The following is an 11,849-nucleotide window of genomic DNA, read 5'->3' as shown; positions in this document are numbered from 1 at the left end:
ACAGCCCAAAAAATATACATACTCCTATGACAATAAAAATAATACATTGTCATAACAACATTTGAAAATGGTTAGGCTAAGTTCAAAGTTCCACATTTGTGCAATATTTATAATAATTTAGTCATAACAGTTATTTTTGACTGGCAATATGAAAAACAAATATCTTCAATCATATGTGTTCTTTCAGACAAGAAAGATATGATACATTCAAATTTATAATTAAATTTATTGAAATTGTGTACATTTGCATTGGCATCAAGGTTTATATACAAAGGTCAACTCTTTAAAATTGTTCAATGTATAATATGATGTCATACTTGGTATTTTGTATCAACATTCAAAATATGGTAATTGTAATCATTAGATAAGTACAGGGTTAGTCAAAATTATGTTAACTCGCAATGGACAAAACACGTAGAGGTCAGAAATACAGTTATGATTGAAATTTATTGGAACATGTATTGTTAGCTTTGTAGGTGATGCACAGCTGATCATTGGAAATGTCTTCAATCTCTTCTCTTTCTCTTTTTAGGTGACATAATGGCCGACCGATTGACACTGGAGCAAAGAACATATGTAGCTAGAGTGATGGAAGCGTAAGGTTTGCCGAGCCTTGTCCGTGAAAAGTTTCGACAGCGATTTGCACGTGACCCACCAAGCCGTTTAACAGTGTACCGCATGTACAAGAAGTTTGTGGCTATGGGATCAGTAGCTAACAACTATCGAGGCAATGCAGGACGTCCAAGATCAGGAAGATGTGAAGAGAACATCGCTGTTGTACAGGGAGCCGTGTTGCACAGTCCTTCTAAATCAAGTGTATGATAAAGGTAAAAAAGGTAAAGTGTTCCCCTGTGCATAGCACCACGCCATGAAGGCGTATAGGGGGTGTGGGGGTAACGCCCCACACTTTCTTGATCCGGTCGTGAGTGGGGGTGATGTGATCAGCATCACGCCCCTGACCGCCTTTACCCCCCAGGGTTTCCCCCAGGTACCCATGTTATTCGACGCTGGGTAGGCGCCGGGGCCGCTTCCACCGTTAGAAAAGTTCCCGGATTTGAACCGGCCGGGGATCGAACCCGGGACCTTGAGCATGGTAGTCAGACGCGTTACCGACTGAGCCACCGCGGCCAGTTTGGAAACAGAAATTCCTCAAAAAACCGTGTGGCGCATCTTGAAACATGACCGTGGGTATTTCCAACAAGATGGCGCTCCACCGCACTGGGCCCGTGTTGTTAGAAACTATCTCGATGAGACGTTTCCAGGATGATGGATTGGTCGTTATGGACCATTGCGCTGGCCTCCACACTCTCCAGACTTAACACCTTGTGACTTCTGGTTATGGGGCATGATTAAGGAGCGCGTTTACAGTAGGAAGGTTCACGACATCAATGACCTCAAAGACCGTGTACGGGATGTGATATTATCCATACCCCGTGAAATGTGTGTACAGGCTTTACGTGCTGCTGTTAATCGGTGTTTTTTATGTGTTGAATGTAATGGCGCACAGGTTGAGTGCACAAGTCTGTAGCACTTGCAGCATAACATTGCCTATATTCCATGTTTATAGATGTCTGTCAAGTTCATTGTTCATTGTTCATACATTGTTTCTGCCATTTGAGTGTTCACATAATTTTGACTATTGAGTGTTATAATTTTGACTAACCCTGTATATTGTGATATACATAGTAAAATAGCAAATATGTACATTTACTACACAAGCATTCAAGCTGTTAAGCACTTATGGATAAAAATATAAAACAAAAACAATTGAAGATTGCACATACTAAAAAATTTGGCTTGAACTAGTTGCTCTGATACTAGTTGTCTGTGACTTGAGAAAAAAAGAGGGGAGCTGAAGATGGAACAAGGATAAGGACAGATATAGCAATATGGGATGGTGATATATTTCTACAATAATTGTTGCTTTTAAAGCATTAAACTTGGCAATGATATAATAACTTGGATGTTTAAGTTATATAGAAGCCTTTTATGACTTGAATGAACTTTGATCATGATATAATCTGATAAAGATTCGAAAGTTGTGGAATGACACTGATATGTATAAAAGATGCCATGTTGATTTTGAAGCAGTGAATAGGTTATCCGTTTTCATCTTCCTTAACGGGCAGGCTTGTAAATGTTACAGTTCCTCAAATGAGTGCTTGGAGGAAGGTTGCATAGAGTGACACTTATATGTTCTACGTTTGGATGTGCTTTGGTCAGATGATGAATTTCGAAAACTGAAGCTCAGAATTGTGGATACAAAGACTTGCTTTATCCTGGAAGGAGATAACAAAGAGATATTTTCTTCTTATGTATAGCATTGATATGTTATAAATGTTCTTGTAAACAAATGCATAATTTGATGCTCTTGTAATTTTTGTTGTTTCTAGTTTTTTTTTATCAATTTAATAATTATAAAGGTATTTATTATTGTTTGAACATAAGCACTATTCATCAGTATATGTAAATTTAAATTTCCTTTTCAATATAGCACCATAGCTACCTATTGTGCTGATACTGAGTTTGAATTATACTGACTAACATGGTTAAACTTCCCCCCCTCCCTTTCGAAAATCCTGGGCATGCTACTGGATATAAGCCATTACCAGTGTCATTATCAGCTGAAATTGATTTACAAATACGAACCTATACTTTCCCAGCATTTTGGTCTTTGGTCCACAAAAATACTCTTTTGCAAAGTTTGATAACTTGGGGAAAACAACTCCATGTCAAATAGCCCTCTGAAGACCAGGGGCTGCCAAGTTGCTTTTTCATTGGGTGACACATGATCAGCACAACGTGTGTCCCTTTGTTGATATTTTCGGATTCTTGAGACCGGAACCCACCATGTCTTCTCTTTAGGTGGCTTCCAGATTGTCCTCACAGTGGGCCAACACCAAAATTTGGGAAAATTACCGAACACACAAGAGTGCTAACCAATCAGCCACAAGGGCGCCAATACAGAATCGTCAGAATAAATGGATTTGGTGATTACATAACAGGGATTTTAATATTCTGATCAAAATTCTTGAATATTTTAAAGGAGCAGTCTGGTAAATTGATGCATATAATTGGAGCAGAATATTTATACAAATATTAATCAATATTTTGAACAATTTTTAATTGGTACAATTTTCAAGCATCAGTACTGGTGGGAATCACTACAGGTATCAGCCCAAAAATTGACAAAATCACCTCCAGAATAAAAGATAAACTGAACAATAAGTGACCTATATCTAATGCACAAATTAAAACACTATGGGTTGGATTTTCTCTAATGCATTATGCAAACCCACATACTTATAAAATCACAGCACAAACAGAATATAAAAATAGCGATTGTAGAGGGTGACAAAACCATAAAGCAATGTATACATTCAGATTAAAGAGACAAACACTAGACACTTCAGAATGTATCTGTGCATGCTGAAAACAATACGTTAGGAAAAAAACTGTGACCTCAAAGAAAACAAAGGAAATTGGGACTCTGTCGACACGAAATAGACTATCAAGTTTAAAAAAATGTAAATGGTACAAATGAATAGGCAACAAGAAAATAAAGTTTATGTAAAAATCGCTTATATTATATATTCAAAACCATTATATTTATGATAGTATATGAAAGAAATACATTCAGATAATTGGTATTGCAGTGGAATAACGAGAGTAAAAAATGAATGTAACATGCAGGGAGAAGGTCAGAACTTTACGGTGTCATTTTTTACCGCGCTAACCCCTAATGCAGGGTGAACGGGGAAGGACCCGGGAAGATAACCTGACAGCAACGTAACACATAATCATTATACAACATTCCAAATTATTTAAAAGAACTGGAATTATATGGGAGAGATCACATAAAGATTGTGACTAAAATTTCTATATACATTTGATCTCTCGTTCCACAAAATATAATGAGTATGAGATTTCAGTGTATTAACAGTTTAAAATCCAAGAAAAAACAAAGATGATAAAAAAGCACAGTTATGAGACACATTTGCTCATCTGGTGTATCGAGTTAAAGAGTCTTCCAAACGACTTATGTCATTAATTACTTTATCTTATTATGCATAAATTATTTTAGGCTAATTATCATGATGAGGTTGAAATGAATGACGGTTTATATTAAATTGATGAATGGATACTAACTCCATGCTTACGCCAGGACTTGAAATCTGAACCTTCAGTGCTGAGAATGAATAATAACAATGATATGGTTATTTAAGTGGTCGACTTTCTATTTTGCAACCAAAATTCCCAGATTGAAGTCTTGGCCTGAGCATAGGTGCTCTTGACGAGTGTCCCCTCATTAGTTTCATCTAATCATCCCCATCGTGATTAGCCAAAAGCAACGTGAAATCAACATGAAATACAATACAATTCACTCACTTGGTAGAATATGTGGAAATTTCTTTCACAGCTTCCAAGGCATGCCACTCGTGTCTTCTCCAGCAGGTAAGTCTTGACGAAGGCGCCGACGAGCCTTCGCTTGCTGTAGTGCAGCTCGAGGAGTTTCCCAAATCTCGAACTGTTCCCATTGCAAATGGTCTGGGCATTCCCAAATGCACACAGAATGGTGTCGGAGCAGCAAATCTTTTTTATTTCAGGAATCTCGGACTTCCCAGAATAACTCTGGGCACGTCTTTGATCAGCAAGGAAGCTTAATATGTGCCAGGCGGAGTATGTCTGTAAATAAGAACAACGCATATGTTATTTACAAAATGTAGTTTACATATGCACTTACTGTACAGTGCAATATGGGAACTACCCACCCATTTCATATTCTAGACCATTTCATATTTTACATACAAGCAATGCACAGTAACAATACTACAGTGGCTAGTCTCAAGATCAAGAACAAGTATAAATCAAGGTTTTCAAATAGAAATTTCCAAAAAAATTCCTGGCTATAATTAACATAATATCCCCACCCACTCTCAACAATAACTGGAATGTAACAATGCTTATGGTGTTAATGAAATGAAAACTGTATTCTCACCAATATTTTATTGAAAATAATACCTACTTCAAGTGATGAAATTGTACTTTTGTTTTTCATATTTCACTCAACTATAGTGTCAATACACATAAATGTGCACATGTTGACCAACTTTCTAGACTTCAACGGTCTCCAGGCTTGATATTTTATTTTTCACGTCAGACACATAATCACTATCATTCAGTGTTAACTGGTTTACCGTCGGTAAACAAATCTTTTTCAAATACGTAGAAATTACAGGAAAATTTGAAGTTGTCAGACTTCAGTTTTTGTTTTACTGCATTCCTCCATTAATGTTTTATTTATATTATATCTAATAAATGTATAATAAATACATACTATAAATAAGAATTCTTGCGGTAAATCAGGTCATACTTTCAGAATACACCACTCCTATCAATCATCTGAATGTTAGTGACAATGAATATTACTACCATACAATCTTATTTGAATATTATCCATTGTCATTATTTGTACCCTTTCTCTATTACATATTCTCTCACTACATATCACCAACTATTCTCATCTTTAGGTGAACAAATTTGCATTCTGCGAGAAAGCAATCCGGATCCCTCACGGGCGAAAGTGAATTGGCATGCGTCTTTTAACTTTTCAAGTCGAAATGTTCTTTTAACATTTACTTTTTAACTCATGTGGTTTTACGAAAGGGTGGTAGTGGGGATGGAAGTTTTAACAGGATTGGGCACGTTTTTAGAATTTATTTTCTATCATAGTTATTCCTATATCCTTTTTCCTTGTTTTTAATTCAATTTGACGTGGCTATGAAGCGATCTCGCTAGTCAAGAAAGAACCTGATGAAGGGAACACGTGATTCCTGAAACATTGTTTGGAAATAGTACATACTCATTAATCATATGTAAAATACGTAAGTTTAGTACTTTTTAAATATTTTTAAGAATGCTTATTATTCTGTAATTGTGAGTAATTCGCACACCCACAAGATATGAAATTTGTTATTGCTAGTGGCGGGGACTGAATCTATAATGGGCCTGTGACTTACTAGAATTAGAGGGAAAATTAAGCTCTGAGTTCACTATTTATACCTATTTTGAAAAATAGAGTAGAGAATGAGAAAATATCCCATGGAGACAGTTTTATAATGACGTGAATTAAGGATCAAATTCAAGGTTCATTATCTTTCGGACCCTCTGTTGGTATTTGTATTTATTCAGTCAGACTCTTAACTGTTACAAAGGCATTTGTGGATAAACTATTCAGGCAATGTGATTTTGTTACCTTACCAGATCCGCTGTCGCCACTTATGACCATAACCTGGTTCGTTTTCCCCATTCTGTGGGTCATCCTGTAGAGAGCTCGCATGGCCACTGCAAAAATGTGGGGAGGAAAATCCCAGCCACCTTTCTGAAAACAAAAGGACTTTTTGAAATGATCACAATATTTATTCATTTCATAAACTTCAATGCTTCTTGTCTCTATGTAACCCCTTTAATATTAAAAACTAATGTACAAAATGTACCTTCTGTTTGACATTTTGATGCATAAACAAGTGTCCTTGTCAAGAGCAGGAAATGAGAGAGTGATTCAATTCTTGCTTTAAGGCTTGGTTGGCCGTTTGGTCAATGCCAAGGCAGCTTTTTTTCGATTTTTCTTCTTCTCTCGAAAAACTGCTAAGATATTCCAAAATCTGAAAACTTACGTCTACTTAGAATTCCTTCTAGAGCATTCATGTGAATCTTCGTGTGGCTTGCTTTTGCTGTTATCTAGATATTATTAATAGTTTAATAGACTTACGTAGCCATGAAACTATTGAGAATATCTATGCAATAGCGAAAGCAAACCACATAAAGATTCATGTGCATTCATATTTAGTGCTCGTGCGATTTACTCACGTTGAATAAGTTAGTATACAATAAAATGTAGATACTTGAAGGTACTTACGATAGTGAGTACTGATTTTAACGAAAACTATGTTTCACTGGCCTAGTTTGGTAACCTGATGAAGGGATCAGTGGAATCCTGAAACGTAGTTTTCATTAAAATCAATACTCACTATCGTAAGTACCTTTAAGTATCTACATTTTATTTTATACTAACTAAGATTTGCGTGAATGCTCTAGAAGGAATTTAAGCAATGCAATATTTAAGATTTCGGAAAATCGTAGTGCTTTTTTGAAAGGAGAGGAAACTTTGAAAATAGTTGCCCTGGTGTCAGCCTGTAGTCTTGCCGAGCCTTAAGTCCACTTTATGCACAGATAGCCTATAGGGCTACTGGACCTACAGTTAAATATGGGATCCATCCAAACCACTATGTGCATTACCTGGGTATCAAAACTGGGACCCCTTGATTACAAGGAGACAGTGTTAAGCAGGGAATTAGAATTAACGAGGGAGAAATTGCAGGATTATAACAGAGTAAAAACAATAAAAAATTGGTAATGGGGTCTTTGTAAGTCAAGGAGATAAGGACTCCATAATTATGACAAATACTACAAAACATTGCAGATGTTCTTTGCAAATGAGCACTGGTTGTTGACTCTGAACAGTTCTCCGACAATGTCAGAGTAAAAGCAAAGGAGTGGTTAAAGTCGGAGAACTGTTATAAGTTATATAATCATTTGTATAATATGCATTTATTGGTTTCAAAAGAGGAAGACCCAGGAGGTTTATTCAAAGGTTGTCACGGCTCCACTTGTCCAAATCAATAAGGAAGACTATTGAGATATGTAATGATATGTGCAGTTGATGAGAAACTGGAGATGTATTTTTCTATTTGCGACTTCCTAGGAGGATTATTGGAATCTATGAAGATGGACACACAATAAGGTCTCTGAAACGTTAAGAATAAAAGTAAAATGACGCTCATATCCAAGTCAATCAGTATAAAACTCTGCAACAAATAATGCTACTTACCTCATAGCAACTGTAAAAAGCAGATTTCACTTCTTCTGAAAACAACTGAGGAACATCTTTGCATGGGTTGACAGCAAGAAGATTTGGTCCAGCCCATGTGTAATATTCTTCACACAGAAATCTCTTTTCTATACACTTCAGGACTGCAACCAAAGGAGAGATTATAATGATCAAGAAGTAAATTTTTTAAGGGCTCAATTATTCATTCACTTTCTTCTTCTTATTTCTCTTTTTGCAACATGCCTCGACTTTCCTAACCACTGCAACATAGAGCTTGGCAATAATAAATGCTCTATTATATTAAAAAATTATATAATTCATGAAGCACCCTTAGTTTAATAAAAAAAAAACTAGTCATAATCCAAACCTAACCTCTCTGTGTGATGCAGTGATTAGCACAACATGAGCACAAAAGAGATTTAATGGGTTTCAATCCTGGGCCAGGAATGAAAGAAATGGTAATTGTAATTTATTCACATCCTGTGGACTATATACTCGATATTTCTATCTATGGTAGTATAGAACACATCATTATGTTACATAAATATATAAATTAGTATAACATAGTAGTCATTCATTTTAAGCCAGTGTTGTCAATCCATCCTAAATGTTGTGATAAAGAAGAGAAAGAGAAAATATAATACTATACAATATTCAACAGCTGCTCTCACTGCCGTGTTTTGTTAAAAATGGAAATAAAGTAAATAAATTACAAGTCTCAATTTTTCCACTGTACTTACTTTCCTCTTCCGATATTTTGGGGAGACATGTGAGATTGTGTGTGATGACCCATGAGTGTAAGGATTCACTCAACCTTGAGTTCTTCATGGAGTTCTCATTTGGAAGTTCCTGGTTGTCTACACAAGGACTTTTATCCATTCTTTGCATGCTGCTATCAACAATATCATAACCTACATAAAGTGAACATTATAATTTGGTAACAAAATAATAATAATGCAAGAAAACACTGCAACAATAAAACATAGTTATTATAGAGAAATCGCAACATTCCTACATCAACAGTTATATGTTCAGAATATGAATATCTCAGGGTGTACGCATGTAGTACATGATCAATGTAGCTTAAAACAGAAAGCTCAGTACATTATTTTAAACCATTTCATATGAAAAAGTTATTTCACTTCGCGATTGGCAGTGGCAGAAAAGTGAAGTAAAATAAAGGAAATCAATCAGAATGTTACTGTCTGCTTTCTCAATCTGTGAAATACGAATTTTGAGTACGCAAAACAAATTAATATTTGTACAGGTTACTTTATATTTTTCAATTAAAAACTGAAATACCAAATAACAGCAAATCATCGTCATACCGTATTCGTGATTACATCGCACTTACAGGAGCAGCAGACGACACGCTCGAATTTCTCGGCCCGGTAACATCAACGATACAAAATAATATTACAACACCATTCGTAGTATGAAGACAATACTTTTATTAAATGGATTATGTTTCAACTCAGAATTGTGCTACCATTCTTATTAGTTTCATTAAAAGTAATCAGCTTGTTAAGAAAATATTTTTGCAGTTTCAAATACAAGTCATCTCGTTGTTTAGCACTACAAATTTCACTGTTGCCAAATCATATTAGCAGGAAACAACAACTAAGACCTTAAAGAAAAAACTGTTTATTTTCTATAGAGTGTCTCAACCTTAAAAGTCAGTATGGAAGTAAATTGAGTACTTCCCTCTCTCTCTAATACATGAGTTTTGCCAATAGCTCTGTCCTTCTCTGCCGCCGCTGCGCGGTTACAAAAATGTAAATGTCAAAAATTTCAAACAGTGAAATCATTATCCTGTAGAGTTTTTATGCTCTATTTACTGACGGCATTATATAACCTGTCATAAATTCATGTAATCTGAATTTTTCATAATTATGCAATTTTGCAAAACGCTTAATTTTTTTCTAGTAAATACTTCAAAAGCCATAAATATCAAACGGCTTGAACAACTTCGCCAGTTTTTTTTTCTACGATTTGATTTGATTTGATTTGTTGTTTTAAGTCCACTTTATGCACAGTAAGGCTAATCGGGACTGGACCTACAGTTTAAAGTGGGATCCGAACCACCATGTGCCTCCACCGAGAACCCGGGACCCTTTCATTACAAGGCGACGTTTTTCTACGGGATATATGATGTTGTAGATATGATATTCTTCGCCTGAGTGAATTAATTTGCTTACGAGGAGAGTTATATATACAGGGTGTCATTTTAATGGCGCCCACGGACCACGGAAACGTATAGAGGACATCAAAACTAACAACTTTTCTCAGTAACATTTTTCTCGTTGGTGCGTCGTTTCGGCGCTACAGTCGTTCAAAAAAGTCAGTTTTGCCGCCTAAATGCTGGCAACCACACACAACATTTGATTGCATTTGTGACGTTATATCCCGTCGTGAAGCGATGCGTTCCAGGGTTGCCAGGAACACTCATATTCTGTGAAAAATGACATAGCTACAATCAGCCACATTATGTATCGTAACACAAAACGAGAAAACACGTTCTGTAACCTAACAGGAAGTAAACAAACGATACGATAAATAAAGAAAGAAAATAGAATTCAAGTGAAAGTGGTCATATCGAACTTTGTCTCAGCTTACGTCAAATATTTTCAAATCTAGTTACCAAGTTTGCATCTACAATTTAGTCTATCCACTTCGTCCTTCTGATACTAGTTGTCTGTGACACACTGAACAGATGACAAAATAGAAATGAAAGAACTCAAAATTCCAAAGGTAAGCAACAGATAATATAATGTATATTCAGAGCATTATGAGGCAAGTGACAAAAATGGTTGAAAAAACAGGGATATAAGTACAAGCTCTATATTCGGTACTGATTCATCACTAGATTGTTACTGTGGTTGTACTTGATTTAGCCGTAATGTAACAACATGAACCTCGGATACATCCGTTATCAGCACAAAAGTACCGCATAGCATCTGGACACAAACCTGTAGATATCAACCTTGCAACGAGATTTGCAAATATTTGACATGTAGTTGGGCGTAAACAGCCACGTGTAACCTGTAAATCGTATAAAATTTATTGTTGTTGATATTTTAAATGTAGGCTGAGACAAAATCCGACATTGACATTTCATTTTGAATACGTTTTTTACAATTTCTCATATCGTTGGTTCACTTCCCCCTTCTCCTGAGATAACTGCTGATCTTTAGGCTGGTAGGCTATGGTGTTCGGTCTGCTGGACGCGTTTCTCGCTTCGTTTTACAGCTAATAATGTGGTTGGTAGTTTGTCATTTTTCACAAAATTTGTGTGCTCCTTGCAACACTGCCGTGCGCTGTTTCGCTGCAGGATATGACGTCACAGGTACGATCAAATGTTGTGTTGGGTTGCCAGCATCCAGGCGGCAAAACGGTCTTTTTTGAACGGCTGTAGCGTCGAATCGACGCACCAACGAGAAAAATGTTACTGGGAAAAGTTGTTTGTTTTTATGTCCTCTATACGAATCTGTGGTCCGTGGGCGCCATTAAAATGACACCCTGTGTATATATATACATATACATTGGATATTTTGTATAAATCATCAGACCGTGACATGAAAAAGTTGGTTAGCGAGAAACTTTTCGGTTTGTCGCGATACACATGCAGACCAAGCGAGAAAAGTGTTGACCATTGTTTGAAGTTATTTTTAGAATGCATTGTTACTCCACAGCACCGTTATTTATTCCGCAATCGTAGTTTGTTTATGCGGGCTGTCTCGCGTATCAAATTCATTGCGCGCCACCAAGGTTACAATTTAGTTGCAGGCAGGTGCCCGGTTCGTAGGAAGTGCAGTGTGCTTTATTTTCCGTAAAAATTGTATCTTAATGTTTGTTTTTGCATTTATTTAATTCTGTTTATGTAAAGGATACAAAATTCAACGAAAGAAGTAACAATAGTTGCGTCGTGTATTACACATATAATGCAAATGTAAAATGG

General features: G+C 36.2%; 1 protein-coding gene across 1 annotated transcript in view; it reads right to left on the bottom strand.

Annotated features, from left to right (window-relative positions):
* The window catches only part of LOC145989222 (unconventional myosin-XIX-like), a 52,340-nt gene extending 42,869 nt beyond the window's left edge, over positions 1–9,471 (bottom strand). The window contains exons 1-5 of the mRNA XM_083124529.1: positions 9,220–9,471; positions 8,632–8,802; positions 7,892–8,034; positions 6,257–6,382; positions 4,390–4,686 (exon numbers count right to left, since the gene is read on the bottom strand). Of these exons, the coding sequence (XP_082980655.1) occupies positions 4,390–4,686; positions 6,257–6,382; positions 7,892–8,034; positions 8,632–8,779 (714 nt within the window). The 5' untranslated portion in view covers positions 8,780–8,802; positions 9,220–9,471. The remainder of the gene's footprint in view (positions 1–4,389; positions 4,687–6,256; positions 6,383–7,891; positions 8,035–8,631; positions 8,803–9,219) is intronic.
* Positions 9,472–11,849: the final 2,378 nt, after the last annotated feature.

This window comes from Lepisma saccharinum, chromosome 6 (assembly GCF_977018435.1).
Source record: "Lepisma saccharinum chromosome 6, izLepSacc3.1, whole genome shotgun sequence".
Lineage (NCBI taxonomy): Eukaryota > Metazoa > Arthropoda > Insecta > Zygentoma > Lepismatidae > Lepisma > Lepisma saccharinum.
This window is presented reverse-complemented; position numbering and strand designations above follow the sequence as displayed.